This window comes from Protopterus annectens, chromosome 6.part0 (genome assembly GCF_019279795.1).
Source record: "Protopterus annectens isolate FY-2018-M chromosome 6.part0, PAN1.0, whole genome shotgun sequence".
Classification (NCBI taxonomy): domain Eukaryota; kingdom Metazoa; phylum Chordata; order Ceratodontiformes; family Protopteridae; genus Protopterus; species Protopterus annectens.
The window spans coordinates 766,123,758-766,145,456 of NC_056737.1; the positions used below are offsets into that span (position 1 = coordinate 766,123,758).

General features: G+C 39.5%; 1 protein-coding gene across 1 annotated transcript in view; it reads right to left on the reverse strand.

The window, feature by feature from the left end:
• LOC122804073 (F-box/WD repeat-containing protein 7-like) overlaps nt 1-21,699 on the reverse strand; it is a 380,857-nt gene that overhangs the window by 276,629 nt on the left and 82,529 nt on the right. The window contains exon 3 of the mRNA XM_044073735.1: nt 1,355-1,473. Within this exon, the coding sequence (XP_043929670.1) occupies nt 1,355-1,473 (119 nt within the window). The remainder of the gene's footprint in view (nt 1-1,354; nt 1,474-21,699) is intronic.

Here is a 21,699-nt window from a genome sequence, read left to right on the forward strand (position 1 = left end):
TGATGTCAAATTCCTGATTATAATGGTGAAATTTATGATGCAATGCTATGTGGGTCCAAGAACATCACACAAGAAATAAAAAATGAATCTATATAAGTTTATGTGTTTATGATCCTGTCTAGTGTTGCAGAGGTAAGTATCCATCTTCAGTGCTAGCAACCTAGGTTTGGGAATATAACCCCCAAGACCTTAGGGGTGCCATAAGATAAAATAATATGAATTGGATGGTTGTGGTCCCACATTATCAAGAAATTTGATGGGGGAAGGGATGCACTACAAATGGGTACATTGTCAATCTCTGTAACTGATCTGATGGAGAAGGGATTCAGGGTACTATACCAACTGAGAAACAATAATAGTAGTTTGGCTGTTATATGGAGATGAATAAGATTAAATTATATACATGGCCTAACAGTATATATGGCACAAAGCTTTGCAGAACACACTCCAATTCAAAGGTGACACGAAGGTGCTACAAGATTTTCCTTGTACAACAAATAAAAAGTGATGCAATCATCAGCACTGGTGCCACAATAAGCAATTAGTACAGTAAAGCAAGACAGACTCCATACAAAAGTGAGTTGGGAAGGGATCACTGCACTTCTGCTACTTGGTACAGATTGGGAACAAATAAGAACCAGATACAGATAAGATTTTCACAGGTTACTCAAGAAGACTACCTACCCTAACACTATTGTATGCGTGATGGGTGCATAATGAAGGGAAAATTATTGAATAGGCAACTAAATCATTAAAGGGTTGCAGGGTGAAGCCCTCTGCATGAGTAATATGGCGGCTTGCTCTTCACATATCATAAATGTTTTTTTTTTTTATTTTAAAGTCACTTTGTTTAGGTGGACATTACTTGAACAATCCATTGATTTCATGTATCATGACCACTGATACTATGTCTCCTGTGAAAATAATGCCAACTGACTTGGATCCAAGAATTAGTAACTACCCCTATTCTTCTAAACGTCACCTGGAAAATCATGAGTGCTGGAGGCATGTCAATGTAAGCACACAGCATCAAGGGGGCATAATGAACCATATTCACAAGGGCTGGAAAGTCAGCTTTTTGAGAATATAGGAAAACAGGCAAACATGTCTGTGGCCAAATACTCCTGTAATAAATATTGAGCAAAAATGCTACTTTCATAAATCTACCAAGAATTTGACTACATTATTTATCAAATAAAAGCATTCAACTGAGAAATGAATACATTAATTATCTCATCGTGAATTAAAAAGGGTACTACTGTTGTAGTATAACAGTGCTCATTTCCATGTTCTTCATTTCTTTATGCCCACTAGAATTAAATACAGTTTTCATGAAAATATTAAGAAATTGTACCTTTATTACAACACATGTTACAGCATCAGTGTGAACGTCTAAGACATGCAAACAGTGTGCAGTAAATAGATTCCATACTCTAGCTGACTTATCATCACTTCCACTGACGACATACTGTCCTAAAAACAAAGTACATTGATTATGTGTTACATTAGGTGCAATTAAATTAATCAAATGGAAGTCATTCAAATGATAACTGCCAATAAGTTTTCCAGTCATTCAGATGTATTATGATGGCCGCTACAATGTTTTCAACTACAGTAGTACACTGGGGATCAGGTCCTGTATTCCCACAATGTCTAGTCTAATTAATGGTCTCCTTCTACACAATAACCATGACAATTCTTCACTTTGATACATACAGTAATATTCTTTATGTGAAGAACAGACAGTCCCCTGGGAATGAACGGTGCTTGTCAACAAGAACATAATGTAAAATAAAACAAAACAGCACCAAAACATGGCAACGACCATAAAATAAAACTGTTTTAATGAAAAAGGTAAGTGCTTTCACACAATCGATGTGCTTCATCAGACCACATTCTGCAAAAAACTCTTCAATTAAATAGCAAAACAATGCCAATTGACAATTCAAATTCACCAATTAAAACATTCATTATGTAAAATAATGAGGAATCATTTAAAGAGACCTCTGGCCTTTAAAACAGGTTTAATGAAAATTCTCCCATTAATACCTGGAACTCTATCTGCCTGCATTGTTATGATCCAAGACAAATTCATGGCTTTCCATGTAGTTTCAAAAGTCACCACCATGCTTACCTTGATTTATCACCTCAACAACTCTAAAACCAAATATATGTTCAATTCCATGCTCCATGTAGTGTTTAGCTAAGGCATTACGCTCATCTAAATTATGCATGCAATATGAGTGTTCCCTCATCCTCTCCATGAGGGATCTATTGATTTTACCTATATAAAAACAACTCATAGCTGGCCTTAGGCATAGGCCAACTAGGTGGCCACCTAGGGCGTCGGTCTAGTAGGGGCGATTTTCCAGTATTTATTTGCTGTAGGTAGACCAGGATGGGGGCATCAGTTGGTGTGTTGGGGGCACCATGAAGCCCTTTTGCCTAGGGCACCAGTTGACCTAAGGCTGCTCCTGAAACCACTGTAAGCCCTGCACTTAGCCAAATAAATAAGATTCCTACAACGACAATCAGCAGTCACTTTGAACTTATATTCTTTGTTCGTAACTGGATGAATAAAATTAACAAATGGGTCAATATATGTACAAAAACTACACCTTAGATAGCTACACATCCTAAACATAGCTGTTACATTATTACCTCCCATTGGTGTATGTCTCTTGTGGCACAGTTGCCTCTTCAATGATTTCTTGTTTTTAAAGGTGAACCTCGGTTGTTCACCAACAATAGCTCGGATCTGCTCATCTAAGCGCAAAATAGACCAGTTGTTCCTAACAATCTGTAAAATACTATTGATATCACTGGCATAATAAAGGGACACAGATAATGTCCTTTCAATAGAAGCCAAGTGACTTGAAGTATCATTCACTACTGATGGCTTATCAGAATAAAAAGGGCGACCTCTATTCTTCCTATGCCTAACAGTATCATGTAGTGTATCCACCACTTCCTTCTTCCTGTAGCCTCTATCACAGAACTCAAACCTTTAATTGTGTATATCCCTCTCATATAAGGCATCATCGTTGTTTAACTTTGAGAGTCGCATGCCCTGGCCTTTAACTATGCTCTTAAATATATGGCCAAGATGCATGCTATTCCATTGTAGAAGTGCATTTTTTCTACATTCTTTCCTATGTAGAGTGGTGGCAAATTTAGAGGAAGCATTCACTATAACCTTAACGTCCAAAAAATCCATTTCTTTTGCTGATGACATATAGGTAAAAGATAAAAAAAGACATAGTGTTCTGTAAGAAATCTATAAATTCAATTAACAGCTGGCCAGTACCATCCCAAATCAGAAAGAGGTCGTCTACAAACCTCCTATAGAATTTTATAGAAGAAGCAAAAATAGACTTGAAAATGAATCTATCTTCCCAATGAGCCATAACTGTATTGGCATAGCTATTGGCACAACTAGTGCCCACAGCTACGCCATTCGTTTGTAAAAACAACTGTTCATCATACATAAAAACATTATTTTCTAATACTGTCTCCAGAAACGAGCAGATCAAATCAACAGTCACCAGGTCATATTCGCTGTTGGCTATCAAAAACCCCTTGACCATGTTAATACCTGTATCATGAGGGATACAAGAAAAAGAGACACTACATCCAAACTCACTAATAAATATTGTCCCTTAAAACACATTTCCTTAGTGTGTTCAAATAAATTTTTCAAGAACTGCTGTGTATCTTTCAAAACCTGTTGTTGTTCATTTAACACCGGTCTCAACTTCTTCTCTATAAAAATAGAGAACAGTTCTGTGATCCATCCCTTGCCAGATACAATAGGTCTAAAGGGAGGATTTAATAAACACTTATGAATCTTGGGCAACCCTTGGAACAAAGGAATAAGTGGATTTTCCACTGTCAAATGGGTATAAAGATCATTCGAAATCAATTTACTACAGAAACAATCACATAAACTCGCATTCACTCTTTCATGTAATTGAGTTATATAATCAAAACTGACTTTGCCATAAACATTTTCATCTCTTAGCAAATGTAGAATGCTGTCATGATAATACTTAAAGTCCATAACGACCCTTATCGGCAGATTTATTAATTACATCCTTGTCACTTTGAAGTTCAAACAGTGCCTGCCTCTCATCAGCATTCAAATTCACAAACTTTATTTTCATATTACCACTATCATAAGCAGTCATTAAGTCCAACTCACATTTCTTTGAAAAAGTTTCAAGCACCAGATGCAAAACTGGTTGAAATAGGCTAAGTTTCTTAAAGTTCGCAGCTGCTGCTGCTTCATTACTGTTGGAAGAAAAAAATGGTCTTAAGCTTCACACTCCTAGCAAACATTTTAATGTCTATAACAGTCTCACTAGGGTTAGAACACTGGGCTGGGATGAAAGTCAAGCCCTGTTCTAATAGCGATACCTGTGCTGGAGTCAATGCTTTACTAGAAATATTATAAATTACCGATTTACTACATCCGTCCACATTGTCTTTATAGTTTGTGTTTTGGTGTCATCCATTAAACGCTGCCACTTCCTCCCTCGACTCAGCGAGTGTGGATAGCGTACTTTCTCCCTTTGACAAATAGGTAGCAGTAAAGGGAGTGTCTCTACTGAGCCAGTAATATTGTACATTTGGGCCGCACATCCAAAGACTTGTTCTGAGTTTAAAGGGGAATGAACCGAAATATTAGAAGTATTATTTAAATCAGTTCGTTCACTATTATCACTCTCATTAACTACATGAGAATTCATACAACTCTGTCTAAGGTGTAGTTTTTGTACATATATTGACCCATTTGTTAATTTTATTCATCCAGTTACTAACAAAGAATATAAGTTCAAAGTGACTGCTGATTGTCGTAGTAGGAATATTATTTATTTGGCTAAGTGCAGGGCATACAATTGTTTTTATATAGGTAAAATCAATAGATCCCTCATGGAGAGGATGAGGGAACACTCATATTGCATGCATAATTTAGATGAGCATAATGCTTTAGCTAAACACTACATGGAGCATGGCAATGAACATATATTTGGTTTTAGAGTTGTTGAAGTGATAAATCAAGATAAGCATGGTGGTGACTTTAAAAACTACATGGAAAGCCATGAATTGTCTTGGATCATAACAATGCAATGCAGGCAGATAGATTCCCAGTATTAATGGGAGAACTTCTATTAAACCTGTTTTAAAGGCCAGAGATCTCTTTAAATGATTCCTCATTATTTAACATAATGAATGTTTTAATTGTTGAATTTGAATTGTCAATTGGCATTGTTTTGCTATTTAATTGAAGAGTTTTTTTACAGTATGTGGTCTGATGAAGCGCATTGATTGTGTGAAGGCACTTACCTTTTTCATTAAAACTGTTTTATTTTATGGTCATTGCCATGTTTTGGTGCTGTTTTGTTTTATTTTACATAATAGTCTTTATGTACTTAACAGTTCTATCTGAATTACCAACACTGAAGAAATATTTACACTCATGGTGATAAAATGGTTCAAGCAGCAGTCCAAGAATATGAATTTTTATTAAAATTAAAACAAATAAAACATCAAACAACGTGCTTCAGTTGTGACGTAATCATAAAATTAATAACTGCAAACATCCTTCACTATATAATATTACTCCAGTTTCAATTTGTTTGCATATAGTGGGGCAGAACTATTGAGCTCTACTAAAATGCTTCTTTTGTGTACTTTTTTATGATTCCAAAATTAAAACAGCTTAATTTCTCTCAGTTTAAATATCTTGTAAAAACTGAAAGAAAAAAACAGACATGCTAGAGTTTTCACTGTGTGATACCTTAAACCTCCTGTAATGGAGGCTCAAGGGATATATGCAAATGACCCCTTAAGGACATCAGGTGTTTCTTAAGTCTTTATCATTAAATCTTTATGGTCAGTTTAAGTGGCTACAACAAAATACCGTAGATAGTGTATAAAGTGCAGATGTTTTAGCCCACCTGGTAAACCTGATTTGACTGTCAGGTCTATATACTGGAGGTAATAGTTGGGGATACAGAAGTAAAAAGCAAATGCTGGCTAAACCATCCTGGTGGAGGTAGTGCTATGGACCCTGGTCAAGTGTGCCTCTTGGTAGTGGTCACCAAGTAAGGCTCTAGTGAGAAGGGTCATGTATCAGACAGTAAACTACTGACATGACATTGCAAATGGGAGTATGAGAACACACATGCAAGATGTGAGTAAATACCTGCAGGGCATGCATTGCGCACCTGAGGTCTAATCTCACATTAAGTGTGGAAGACAGCATAAACAAACAAAAAATAATGTTGAAGTGAGGGGAGGCCTCACACAGGAGTTCAGGGCTGTCCAACACATATAATTATTTGTTTATCAAATATGAAAGACACAACAAGCTGATACCCTTCTTCTGAGTTTGTAACTCTGTGAAGACAATGACTGTGAAGTCTTTGCAACTCTGTGAAGACAATGACTGTGAAGTCACTGTTGCTACTACATGTTAAGGGTTCCTCTCTGATAAGTTGTGTCTGAACATTGGAACCAGGCAAGGATATCCTTATTCTCCTGTGTTATATCTATTATATATAGGACCACTGATAAAGAAAATAAATGACTTAGAAAATCAAGGATATAATTCATACAGTAATCAAGAAAAGTTGGCTTTATTTGCAGTCAGTATTACTTTGCACCTGATAAAACCAGAAAAGGACATCTCAGTGTTGTGGAACATTCTGATACAGTTTCAAGTCTTTCTGGGATATAAAATGAAAGAAGACAAAACAGAGGCTATTGATGTAAACTATGTACCCACACATGAATTGGTTTGGCAATACCCATATTTATGGGGACACAATAAATTGAAGTATTTAGGAGTATGGGTCAAAAATGATTCTGATATGGCAGCTAAGAATATGTGGGAAGAGAGTAAACAAAGGATAATACAAAAACTGTGAAACTGGAAGCTCTTGTTTATGGATATGAATAGCAAGGTAGAGCAGTGAAAATGTTTTTAGTCCCTTTAGTTTTATATACAGGTCAGGCAGATTTTTATCAATCAGAGGAGAAGCTGTAGATAGTAATTAATAAAGAGTTGAAGGATTTTATCTGAGGGGAAAAGGGCAAGAGTCAAGTGGGATAAGATGATCCTTCCAATAGAACAAGGTGGTTTAGGATTACCTGATATGAAGTGCTATTTTAGAGCTACACAGTTAAGATTCATATGCACAGCAGAAGCAGAAAGCTATAATTTAAAGTGGAAAGGGTTGATGATGAAACAGGAGGGGGTGTACTGAAGAAATAAGCAGAGAGTGCAATTTTGGATGTGGATCCTTAAGGAGAATAACAGCTATACAGAATATTAAATGCATGAAGTAGCAGAAAGTATTCTAAGCACTAAGCTAACATAAGAATAGAGAAAGGAGATTCTGCCAACAGAGATGATGGCAATTAGCGGTACACAGAACAGGCAAGAGTGGATGGGAATTTACTGCAGACAACTAGAAAAAGAACCAAGGTACTGGGAGCAAATAACTAGAGTCAGAAAGGTAAGAGACAAAAGAGGTCAAGAAGACATTTGGACTGTAGGCTAGAGACTGCCTTCCCTATCAGGGATTGATATCAGAGTACAGGCAGAGAGAAAGGGATAAGAGAATCATAAGTAAAAGATGTGCTCTGGTAGAGTTTTTAGTTGAATTTAAAACAGAAGCTGCTGCTAAAACAGGGATAAGTAGAAGGATGTATAAAGTATTGCATGATGACTATAGGAGTCAATCAGAGGAGATTAGAAAAGATTGGGAAGAGGGATTGGATAAGCAATTCACAAGGAAACAATGGAAGGGCATATGTATGATTTGCAAATATGCAACAAAGTCTAGAACATTCGAGATTTTTGCTTGAAAGTATTTACATAGGTATTTTATATACCAAGCAGACTCCAAATAATTTCCCCCAGGTAATTGGCAAATATTGGAAGTAAGATGGGGAAGAAAGAGGTTACTGGGAACATATGTTTTGGGAGTGTAATAAGTTGGCAGTCTTTAAAATTTCCCTACAGAGTACTCTGTCAGAAATAAATGGTTGTAACTAAGGAAATTATTTTTACAGGAATACAGGCTTTGAATTGCCTAGACATAGTAAAGCCTTGTTGAGTTTAATTCTGGTGGCTGCCAAAAAAGCAATTACTAGAAAATGGAAAGCAAAGTCTAAACCAACTATATCTGAAGCAGTGAATACTGCAACAGCGATAAAAGAACTTGAGGTGAGGTCTCTAGAAAGGATAGGAGCAAACTGCATAGGAAAGCTGGAAATTGTGGGAACAATACATGCAGAAAGATGTTTTGGAGGAAGAGTAAGTTTTTTAAGGCAAGGCAAGAACTGATCAATTTATGTAATGTTGTATTAATGATAATTGTGCAAACGTGAACATGTTAACATGGTTTGCTTTCCTTTATATAAATGTAGGTTTGTCTATGTCTTAAGTGATAATTCAATAAAAGTGTTAAAAAACTAGGGCAACTCCTATTACAAACTAAAAACTTATTCTATATCCAATAGAGACAACAAGTCAAAGAAGAGTCCACCTTAGTAGGGCTATTGATGTTTATTTTAGTACGTAATTATTTAAGATGGCAATAAAATAGAATGAAAAGTATGAACAATATTGTTAAGTATGGGATGATCCAATCCACAGTGGTTCTAAATACCATACTTAAGTCATCCTAAAACTATAAGCAGAATGCAAATTCATGGTATGAAATTCATCCTCATAGCACAAGTGCCTGTGTAATATCATGCAATTATGAACCACTATGGCCAGAAACTGAATTTTTTATCAGTTTTGATATTTATGCAGTATTAGTTTCTGCATCACTATAGATGCTAGTATTATTTTATAATTTGTTCTATCCATAAAATTCTTGGTTGAGACTACCATGTTGACATGATTTTCTTTTTCAGCTGAGTTCTCTCACATACCCAGCACAGTCTGTGTCCCCACAACATAACATTTTTTTGCCTTTTCTTTTGTATCAGGTTGCTCTGTAGGAGTACTCTAAAGTGTGGATTAGTTTAAGAGTTTAAATTAGTTTAAGAGATTCTGGAAAGGGAGTATTTATACATTTTTAATCAGACTCTTGATTATTTCTGTGAATGAGTAAAAACATTCTTTGCTAAAGTATCCCCCTCCACTAACTCAATTTGTTCCCAATACCTTGGCTTCCTTGTCATTTCCTCCAGTAAATTCCATCCCCTTCCTGTCATTCTCTGTACCTTAATTGCAGTCTTCCCTATCAGCAGAATCTCTCTTTCTTCTTGTACAGTTTTGAGAAATATAGGCAATGTAATGTAAAAAAAGCCTGGTTAAAATGGCATGACAAAGTTAACATTAATGTGCTTTTTCATTTTTGAATGGGAAAATGACTGTATTAAGTACGTTAGATTCACTAGTTTTCAGAGACAGCAAGAAAATGAAAAATAATATTGAATATTATGAGGCTTTTTTCTAGCAAATGCATGTATACTTAGTAGCAGTTCTGCAGCTGGTCTTCATGTCTCCATGGAAACAATCTGATAAAGAGAAACTGTCTGTCTGGTTTTCATGTCTCCATGGAGACAATCTGATAAAGAGAAATTGGAGACAGTCTGGTGGAAGGGGACTGGCTGAGGGAAAAGAAAACAAAAGAAAATACAAATTGGCTAGGGCATAATGTTCTCTGAAAGAAATCAGTAGTTTTCCCAGCTGGGAGGACTTTAAAGATAAGACAAAACCAATTAGACTTGAAGTAAAAAGTTTTCTCAGTGTTAATGGGAATACTAATATAAACGGGTGCTTTTTTCTTTTTCTCCCTTCTTATTTCTTATTCTTTGTTCAGTTTTAAGAAATGTAGGCACTGCAATGTAAAAAAGGAGGTTTGACAGAGGAGAAATGGGGGAGAGAGGAAATGTCTGGTTAAGAGGGTATGACAAAAGCAAAATCAATGTGCTTTTCCCCATGCTTGCATAGGGAATTGACCAGATTAAGACCGTAGGCTTTATCCAGTATCAAGTGCATTACAAACCATGTAAATGTTTTTCCCTGGTAAACAAGGTGTCATTATCAGTTTTGTGTCTGGTTTGCATGTCACTAGAAAACAATTTGATAAAGAGAAATGGCTTAGGAAATGTGTTTACTGAAAGCATTCACGTATTTTCTCAGCTGGGAGAGCTATAAAGATAGACAAAATCAAACAACACTTACTAATATCACAGTCTGTAACATGTTTTAGCATGACTAACAATTCTTTTGGTTAACTCTAGCCTGTTTGTGACTATCTGCTTAGAACGTTTGTTCTTATTAGGAAGCAAAAACTTCAATGTTTGAAGATATACATAGTTAATAGGTTTTTGGGGTGGTTGTTTTTTTTTTTTGTTCTGTTTGAGGGCTTTCAAAAAACAAAAAAAGTTATGTAAGATGTGGCATAGGCTCAAATGGATATGACAAGAAACAACTGTATAAAAGACCAATCTGCCAAACAGTATATGCATGTAACATAAAAATTGGAATTAGACGTTTAACAAAAAAGCAATTATATGTAAAAGGTGATAATAATAACCATTTAAGAAAGTGATGCTCTCTTTAATGTCTTTCAATCTGAATGGTCTTACAGATAAATATAAAAAAGAAAGAGTATTGAACTATATTAAAAATGTAGAGTGCAAATAGCTATGCTACAGAAGACACACCTGGAAAAAAACTGAACATGTGAATTTGATAAAGAAAGGTTTTCAGGATGGTTATTCAAAGGAATATCTGGGGCAAAGGAACAGAGGAGTACTTATACTAATTGCAAGAGGAGCTCCAATAGTGATAAAAGAGGGAACAAAAGATAATAACGGAAGATATTCTCACTAGGCTGAATAAGGAGAAGGTTACTGTTAGCTGCCTATCGGGTGCCAGGATCCACCACATAACACAAGCACTCAGGTCACTCCAGAACAAGTACAAATATGACTCTGTTGGTGTGAATGACCTGAGCCGTACCTCCCTGGACTACATGAAAAGAGACATGGAAGACCTCTCTGATCATGTAGGCCAGGCCGGTATGACCCTGACTGTGAGCAGCATCCTGCCCTCACCAAGAATGATACCACGGTATAAAAAAATTCTTGATTTCAACAATTGGCTAAGTTTCTGGTATCATTCAAAGGGGATCCAGTGTCTGTTTGCCTGGGATGACATGCTTGACAAGCCACGCTGCTTCGCTAGAGATGGCTTGCACCTGTCACCCTTAGGCTTTCGAATACTTGCCAAGGCTCTTGCCACCCCCATAGTGCCTTTTTTAGGCAAGGCTCAAAAGACAAACCCACCACCGTAAATAGCACAAGTAACAAAAAACTGAGGGTAATGCTACTCAATGCCAGAAGTCTAAACCTCAAAATGCATGCACTCAAGGCACTCCTCAGTATGGAGAAAATTGATATATGTGCAGTAACAGAAAAGTACAGTTTTGTACCTACCATAAATGTAGATGTTCGAGGATTCCATTGCTGCAGTCCTGACTATTGGGTATAGTCCGCGTCCCGTCGGCCCGAATACCAGAGTATAAGGCTGACGTCGGTCAGGGCGCATTAGACTGACGTCAGTACGTCAGGGTACTAATGCGCATGACCGACGTCATATCCTCAGTCTTTTCTTGCCCCAGATGTCAGAAGATCCTAAAAAGACAAGTCCCAAAATACCTGCACCAAAAACATGTACAATATATACAACAATATATACAAAAATATATACATGTAAACTCACCTACACAACCACCCCTAAACACAGAGGGGAAGGAGGGAGGGTAAATTGGACTGCAGCAATGGAATCCTCGAACATCTACATTTATGGTAGGTACAAAACTGTACTATGTTCTTCGTTTTCCATTGCTGCAGTCCTGACTATTGGGTAGAATCCCAAAGCAGAGGTAAGGGAGGCTGGCAAATCATAAAGAAGTAGGAGCTGACAACATGCCTTGTAAAACAGCTGTGGCAAAACCAGCCCTAGACTTAGAGTAGATAGGAAGGTGATAATGCTTAGAGAAAGTATGCACTGAACTCCAAGTAGCTGCTTCCAAAATATCCTTAGTTGCCACCCCCCTGAGAAATGCTGTTGAAGTGGCAGTAGCCCTAGTGGAATGAGGCCTAATCCCAGCTGGAATCTCCTTGCCATGATGGGAATAACAAAATGCAATGCAAAAGCCAATCCACCTAGAAATAGTTTGTTTTGACACAGGCTTGCCCTGTGAACTCAAAGCAAAAGAAACAAACAACTGCTGGGACTGCCTGAAATCCTTAGTCCTGCTTAAATAATAACGCAATTGCCTATGTACATCTAAAGTGTGCAAAATCTTTTCCCCTTTATTTTGAGGGTCTGCATAAAACGTAGGCAAATGAATAGTTTGGTTTAAAGCCACACTAGAAACCACCTTAGGCATAAAGGAAGGATTAGTACGTAATGATACCCTATCCTTATGGAAAATCAAAAAGGGCTCTACTGCCATAAGGGCCTGCAACTCAGACACCCTTCTTGCAGAAGTAATAGCCAACAGAAAAGCAGTCTTCCATGACAAGTATTTCAATTCAGCAGTAGCTGCAGGCTCAAAAGGTTGTAGAGTAAGTTTTTCCAACACAAAATTGAGATCCCAAGCAGGAGTAGGAGCTCTACGTGGGGTCTTATATTCTTTGCCCCTCTAAGAAACTGCTTGAACAAAGGATGCGAAAACAAAGGTGGGTCACAATCATAGTGAGCTGAAATTGCTGCAGCATGAATCTTAATGGAAGAGAAGGACAAACCTTTGTCCAATAACTCAGTAAGATATTGAAGAGCCACACTCAAATTAGGCTCAGAAATCTCCAAATTCTTAGCTGTACTCCAAAATAAAAATCTCTTCCATTTTTCTGCATACACTCTCCTTGTACTAGGTCTTCTAGCTTCCATAATCACATTTAAAACTTGTTGAGGAAGTTGAGACCTGCTGTGTTTCAACACAGAATATGCCAGGCTGTTAGATGAAGAGAATGAAGCTTGACATTGAGCAGATGACCGTCCTTCTGAGATAACAGATGAGGAATCAGAGGTAAAGGCCATGGAGGCTTCTGTACCAGACTCCGTAGTAGTGGGTACCAGTGTTGCGAGGCCAATCTGGAGCTATCAAAATCATCCTTGGCCTGTCCTGTCTGACCTTTAATAGTACCTTTGGAAGAAGAGGCAGAGGTGGAAAGGCATACACATGAAGGTTTTTCCAACTGAAAGACAGAGCATCCACTTTCCAAGCTGTGTGATGAAACCCCTTTGTGCAATACTTTGGCAGCTGGTGGTTTAGTGGAGAAGCGAACAGATCTATGTCTGGAGTTCCCCATGACACTGTCAGTTTCTGAAATACATGAAGATCCAGTTTCCACTCGTGGGGATCCATGATTTGTCTGCTTAACACATCTGCTAAGGAGTTCTGTGCTCCCGGCAGAAACCTTGCCTGAAGAGTTAGTTGCAAGCGTAGCGCAGTCTCCCATAAAATCATTGCTTGCCTGCATAGAGGATAAGAATGTGTTCCCCCTTGCTTGTTGATGTACCACATGACAGTTGTGTTGTCTGTTAGAATCAACACCTGCCCTGGAAGAAGTAACTCCTTGAAAGCCATTAATGCAAACTGGACTGCTAACATCTCCTTCATGTTGATATGTAGATGCTGTAGTCTGGCAGGCCACTTGTCTTGTATCCACTTTCCATTTAGATGAGCTCCCCAAGCAATGTCCGAGGCATCTGTCGTTAAGATCTGACTTGCCTCTGGCCGGGTCACAGAGAGTCCCTTGTTTAGGTGACATTCCTGAGCCCACCACAAGAATTCTTTTCGAAGGAAAGGTATAATTTGAATGACAGTGTCCAAATCCTGGCAGTGCTGTGTCCATACATTTTTGAGATACCATTGTAGCTTCCTCATATGCAGTTTGGCATTGGGAAGCACCAGAATACAAGATGCCATGAACCCTAATGCTTGAAGGACTGTCCTTGCAGTCAGCACGGACTGATGAGATAGTTGATGGAAGTAAAGTGACAGACTCTTTTGTTTGTCCGGGGTTAAAAAGGCCATCTGGGCTGCTGTATTCAGTCTCACACCCAGAAAGCACATGTCCTGAGAGGGTACTAGACTGGACTTTATTTCGTTCACAGAATACCCTAGGCATCTTAGCACTGCTATAACATATTCCAGATGCTGTAGAAGGTCTTCCTTTTCTTGAGCCAGAATCAGGCAGTCGTCCAAGTAAGGATAGATTTGAATTCCTTGAAGCCTGAAGTAAGCTATCACTGGAGCCAGAACCTTTGTGAATACTCTGGGCAGTAGATAAGCCAAAGGGCAATGCAGAGAACTGATAATGAGAATTTCCAGCTCGAAACCGCAGATACTTCCTGCAACTTAGCCTTATAGGCACATGAAGGTAAGCTTCCTTGAGATCTAAAGTTACCATCCAGTGATCTTTGCCCAGCAGAGGTAAAAGCTGTTGTAATGTCAACATCTTGAACTTGGGAATGTCCAAAACGTGTTGAGGAGAGATAAATCCAAAATTGGTCTCCACGTGTTCCCCTTCTTTGGTACAAGGAACAGGCGAGAATAAAATCCTAGGCCCCTTTCTGATACAGGGACTGGCTGAATGGCCCCTATCTGAAGTAACTGAGAAACTTGCTTGTGAGCCTCTTTTCTTTGTGGAGGAGGAACGTCTGGCATGCCTTTGAAAGGGGCATTGTATGAAAATAAAACCTGTAACCGTGGTGAATGATATCCAACACCCATTTGTCTTGAGTAATTAAATCCCAATTTTCTTTGAAAAGAGACAGTCTTCCTCCCAAAGGAGCTGCCAGACGGGAATCTGCTGGCAGCTGAAAAGACAGGTCATTGGGTCTGTTTACGAAAGGACTGACCCCTGCCCTCACCAGAAGTCTGAGCAGGTGAACTCCCTGTTCTAGGCCTAAAAGAACCTTGAGCCCTGCCCCTACCACATCTAGACCTACCCCTAGACTGGGAATCATAAGCAGGATATGTCCACCCCTTAGCAGGCCAATTTCTACTAAACTTTGGTGGCTGCACCTGCAAAAAATCTTTAACAGTTTGCATAGACTTAGCTTTGTCCTCCATTTTCTTTAAAACTGCTTCCACAGGCGATCCAAACAACACATCAGACTGTAAAGGAGCATCCAAAATCCTTGTCTTAACATGCTCAGCTAAATTCTGATCCTTCAACCAGGCATGCCTGCGAAGAACAGAACTGGTAGCAGCCACCCTCGAGGAGGCCTGTACAGCATCAAAACCACATTGCAAAGAATGCTTACCCACTTGTTCAGACACATGAACCAAATCCAGCAACTCTTTACACTCAATACCTTCCGCCAAAGCATCCACCTTAGATTTCAATTGTGAAAGGAGATAATTCTGATATTTTAGCATGTGAAACTGACAATTCAATGCTCTCATGGCTAGAGTGGAAGAAGTATACACTTTCTTTCCCCACCTATCCAAAGCCCTTGCCTCTTTATCAGTGGGAACAGGATTTTTAACCACAGAAGCCTTAACACCTTTAGGCCCTTGAGAAATTGTTTCTGGATCCGCCCTAGGACTCTTAAACAAATATTTATGAGCTTCGGGCACCCTATAATACCTATCAGGCTTAACAGGAGCAGGGGGCAAAGAGTCAGGGTTCAGGGAAGCCTCTGCAAAAACATCTTCCACCACATTCAACACAGGAGGAATAGCTAAAGGCCTATGCTGGGGTAAAAACAAGAATTCCTAAGCCTTTTCCTGAATCAGAGTAATCCTGGCCTTCCCATTTAAAGTGCTCCCTCATGGAATGCAGAGTCTCTGAAAATGAGAAATCCTCAGGCGGAGAAGCTGTAGGAGTGGAATCATCCACATCGGAATCAGAATAAGTAGGATACTCCTGCATATCTTCCACAGAAGATTCTGAAGCCTCTGAACACTGTTCAAAACTATCAAACTCGGTTCCACCCGAGGCCTCTTATCAGGGGGGCATAGAACCTCTAATCATAGTAATCAAATCTTCTGCCATTTTAAGCATATGTTTCTTAGGTACAGAACCGAAATGCTAGGAGAAGCCCCCACTGAAGCTGAACTAGGCCTACCCCTCAAAGAAGTTTTGGCAACAGAAGGAGAGGCTCTAACAACCTTGGGAAGAGAGGGAAGAACAGTCACCTGAGAAGCCCCTCAGCCTGGCCTACCTCCTGAGAAGGCACATCCTGTAACAGTAAAGTTTCTGCCTGGGACTCCATGGAAACTCCTGGCAAAACCTCTGGCTCCACTGAGCCTTCTAAAGAACCGACGTCCGGACTGCCGGTTCATCAACCCTAGGCTTCACTGTTTTGTCCTTGCGCTTCTTGAGGAAGCGTCGGAGCATCCGGCGGCATTTTATAATTACAACGCTTCCCAAACACTAACCTGGCACAGTCTAACCTCCTCTTAATAGTGCGTTTGATAAACCTAGCACAAGAGCGGCAACCAACAACGCCGTGCTCAGGCCCTAAACAAGGTATACACAAGGTATGGTAATCCCTATGAGGTATCTGTTTCCCACAAGAAATGCAGTTATTCACTTTTTCTGACATCCGGTAAAATACTGAGGCAAGAAAAACCAAAATGTTCCCAACGGGGTACTTAGCCAACTCTGTTTCGGTCTGAAACTCCGGTTTCGGAAATATTTCAGAACGCCAACCTGCACTCGCAAAACTGCTTCTGCATCGGACCATGCGGCAAAAAAGACTGAGGATATGACGTCGGTCATGCGCATTAGTACCCTGACGTACTGACGTCAGTCTAATGCGCCCTGACCGACGTCAGCCTTATACTCTGGTATTCGGGCCGACGGGACGCGGACTATACCCAATAGTCAGGACTGCAGCAATGGAAAACGAAGAACATCCTGGTTTAAGGCTCCAGAGAGCACACCAGCACTACCAGGTTACAACTCATACCATACATTTTGGCCACAGAACCCAAACTGAAATACAAAAGGTGGGGGCGTATCCATATTCATCAAGGATACCCACACCTCCAGGTTAGTGGCACAGCATGATGCGTCAGAGATCAACCATGTGCAACTAACAATGGGCAAAACTGCAATTCAAATTGTAGCTTGCTATAGATCACCCACCATGTCCCAGGACCCCCATTCTGCATTCCTGGGAACACTGGGAAACAAAAAAGGTCCTACCAAACACCCTAATATTGGGTGATTTCAATTACCCAAACATTAACTGGGAGAACTACTCAAGTACTAACTCCCTTGCCAACTTTTCCTAGAATTTATAAACTCAAACACACTGGTTCAACTGGTCAACACTCCTGCCAGAGGTGACAACATATTGGACCTGGTCATCACCAACATGGGCGACCAGTGTTCCACACAAGAGGTCAATCCCTCGCTGGTTAAATCTGACCATAAACAAATCACTTTGGATATCCATATTCCGCCCCCTCCCCCCAGACAAGAAAACCACCATGAAAAACTTTTCAAAACCAAACTTCCCGTTATTTAAGACCAAGGTGGAAAGTTTCAAAGCCCCCATGCTGAAGGATAATACTGTCCAAGCTGCAAAATTCTTTACTAATGCATTCTACGGGCAGCTACAAGAATGCATGGATCGTGCCATCCCAAGCAAAACCAAGACTCACTCCTCCAAGAAAAGGAAACCAGTCTGGTGGACTCCTGCCATAAACAAGCTATACAATAGAAGGAGGAAACTAGTACAGAAAATAGTAAAATCCCAAGAAGGGAAGACATCCCTGATCAGTATCAACAAGAAACTACGATCCCTCATAAAATCATCAAAGGTGAGCTTTGAAAGAAAAATTGCCAAGGACTCCAAAGATAACCACAAGGCATTATTTTGCTATGTCAAGAATCTAAGTGGCAATGCTCAGATCTGCTCGGAGTTAGTACAGAGTGACACAAAATATACTGAACCGACCAATATCACCAACATCCTGGCAGACAGGTTCAGCGCAAACTTCACCCCCATCTCACCCCCAAAAGGACCCATAACCATATCAGAAGAATGTAGAGTCCCTGAAATCACAGACACTCAGGTTAAAATAGCCCTCTCCAAAGACAAAAACTCAGAATCAATGGGACCAGACAGTGTCCCAGGCTGCATCCTACACGAGCTCAAAGACGAACTAACCCCTCACCTAAACACACTGTTCAACCTCAGCCTCTACACAGGCTACATACCCATAGAGTGGCGCACAGCAATGGTTTTCTTGCTCCACAAAGGTGGAGCCACAACGGACCCTGGGAACTATCAGCCTATAAGCCTGACTAGCTTGGTCTGCAAGGCTATGGAGCACATCATCATGGAACTCATTAACAGAGACATTGGGAACCTCCAAACACTGGACCCTACCCAGTGTGGCTTTGTTAAGGGCAGATCATGCCTTCTAAACCTGGTGGACTTCTTTGAGACAGTTAGCATGGCTATAGATGAGGGAAAGGTGGTACACACAGCCTAGCTAGACCTCGCTAAGGCCTTCGACACCATTCCCCATTCTGGTATTATAGACAAGCTCACCAGCCTGAACATAAACCCCTATGTCACAAGATGGGTTGCCAACTGACTCGCGGATAGAACCCACATGGTGACAGTTGCGGGAGCTAGGTCCGTCTCTAAACTGGTTACAAGTGGTGTTCCCCAGGACTCAGTCCTAGGACCCCTCCTGTTCGGCATATACTTCTCAGAGGTACAGGCAAGCACAGGAGGACTATGGCTAACCAAGTTCGACTGTAAACTAGGGGCTATAATTGACTCTCCGGCTGACACAGACATCTTCCAAAAGGGTCTCACTGAGACGGATACCTGGTGTCAAAATCATGGGCTCAAGCTAAATGCCAAAAAGTGCATAGTCATCCCCTTTGGAAAAAACAAAGTACCCACAAACTACCACATAGGTGGCAGTCCCCTAAATACGGAAGATGTAATAAGGGATCTGGGGACCCAAGTAGATAGTAATCTCACCTTTGATAATCACACTGCCAAAGTGGTTAGAAAATCCTTCTATGTGGCCCACCTAATCACAAAAGGGTTTGCATCCAGATCAAAATAGGTCATTGTGCCCCTCTACCCATCATTCATCAGACCCATCTTAGAGTACAATGCCTCATTTGGGATGCACCTTACAAGACACCTGCAACAGCTGGAAAGACCACAGAAGTACCTCAACAAGAGGATCAATGGCCTCAAACAGATGCCCTATGCAGCTCAACTGAAGAAACTCCATTTGTACTTAGTTGCATACCGCCTACTCAGTGGTGATCTCTGCCTGACATACAAGGCCATGTCCAACCCAGAATTGATGGACATGCTCCACCTAAAGAAAACCTTATCCGCTCGAGCCACACGCTCTAGGGATCTAAACCTTACCACAACAATAAATAGGATGTGCTGGAGGGATAGATTCCTGTCCCAGAGACTTCCCATGCTTTGGAACAAGATCCCAATCTACATTAGGCAGAGCTCCTCACTAACACTCTTGAAAATAAATATTGACGAGTGGATGGGAAATAGAACGTTTACCTTGGGGATCACTTCAATGGCTCTGCTGGACAGAGGCACAGGGAACTAATCTAAGGGGACGGTGAAAGCCAACACATTCTGGCTAGGCTTATACATGCCTTTGGGCAGATAGCCTAGTACCCACCTATGAACCTATATATAGTACTAAGGGGCTACTGGGCAAGGGAGGAGGATTACACTGGCATGCATTTACATTCCACCTAAAACTGCTATAATGGAGCTTAAGAAAAATTTGGGAGAAATAATCAGCTTTCAGCAAGGAATATTACTTATAGGTAAAGATTGGAATTTGGTTTGCAACAGTGAAGATGCGTCTGGGGGTCAAGAAGGGAAAATATAACAAAGGAGGGAAGATTTTTGAAGAATTTTATGAAAATGTCTGGCATGGAAGATGTGAATTCATTACTAGGAGTTTGGAGTGAATTTAGATATTACTCTCCAACATACAAAAACTGAGCTAGGCTAGATAGAATTTATATGTCAAAGGAACATGTGCAGTTAATTAAAGGTATTGAAATGCAACCAATAGCTATTTCAGATCATGTACCAATAATAACTAAAATAAAAATACAAGGTAATGAAATAAAAATGAGACACTAGCACTTTCCCACCTATAGGGTGAAAAGAGAGGAATTTAAGGAATGAGTTTTGTAATTAATTCAGGAGCCAATAGAGAAGATAGAAATTTCTTCTGAAAATATAGCTAGAAAGTGGGATAAAATTAAAGTGGAATTTAAAACCAAAGTGGAAATAAAGGAAAGGGAGATATGGCTCATAAGTAACAAGAATTATTTAGAGGGATTGGCAAACATTATTATTGTAGAAGTATTGCAAAACAGGGTGAATTTCTCAGAACAAGAAAAGGAGCTACTGCAGAATGCTAAACAGAAAATAATCGATAATATGCACCAGTTTAGAAAGACAGTTGTTAAGCAATTTTTTTTTTTTTATAAAAATTCTAGAGCACAAAAACTGTTAGCACAAAGACTCAGACAACAGAAAGTGGAAAGGGCAAGCTTAGGGAGCCAATAACAAGAGATCATGTAGAAGTATTAGAAATATTTTGAAAATTTTATGAAAGTTTGTATAAAGCAGAGAAATACAGAAATCAAGACAAGGTACAAATGGAAATGTTTATTGAAGAATTAACTATGCCAAGGTTAGAGGTAGATAGCACTCAATTACTAACTGTTAGGATAGGAAGAGATGAGATAAAATTGGCTATGTATAACTAATCTACAGGAAAGTCCCCAGAAATAAATGGTACTTCTGTGGAAGTTTGGAAGATAGGAGAGAAAAAACTAATAAAGATCTGGAAGGTTTTGTTTAACAGTAATTTAAAAGAAGAAGTACCAGCATCCTGGAAGAAGGTGGTGGTAACGGTAATAACTAAAGAGGGTAAATATCCATCAGATCCAGCTTCAAATAGGCCCATTTCAATAGTAAACCATGATTATAAAGTGTTTAGGTCTATAATGGCTAAATGAATGGCAAAAGTGGTACCAAAATTGACAGATATGAATCAGTGTGGTTTTGTGGAGGGGAGGCAAACATTTGACAATATTAACAGAATATTGATGATCCAGAAGGAAGCAGAGCAGAATATAAGAAAATACAAGAGTGGACTGGGACTTCATGAGCAGGGCAATGGAAGCATTTGCTTTCCCTGATACAATTATAAGGTTGATCAGGAACATATATGAGGGATCGGAGGTGATAATTAAAGTGGGTGGGGACCTCTCTGATAAGTTCTGGTTGAGTAGAAGAACCAGGCAGCGTTGTCCACTTTCCCCTTTGTTATTTGCATTACATTTAGAACTATTGGCAAAGAAAATAAGGGACTCGGAAATTCAAGGATATAATTGGTACAGTAGTCAGGAAAAGCTGGCCCTATTTGTAGATGATATTATTTTATACATGACAAAACCAGAAAGGGACATTACAGTGTTGTGAAACATTTTAAGACAGTTTCAAATCTTCTTGGAATACAAAATTAATAAAGCTAAAACAAAGGCAATAGCGGCAAATTATGTACCCACACACAAATTGGTCCAACAATATCCATATTTATGTGGACATAATAAAATGAAGTATTCAGGATTATGGATTAGAAATGACTCTGTTGTGGC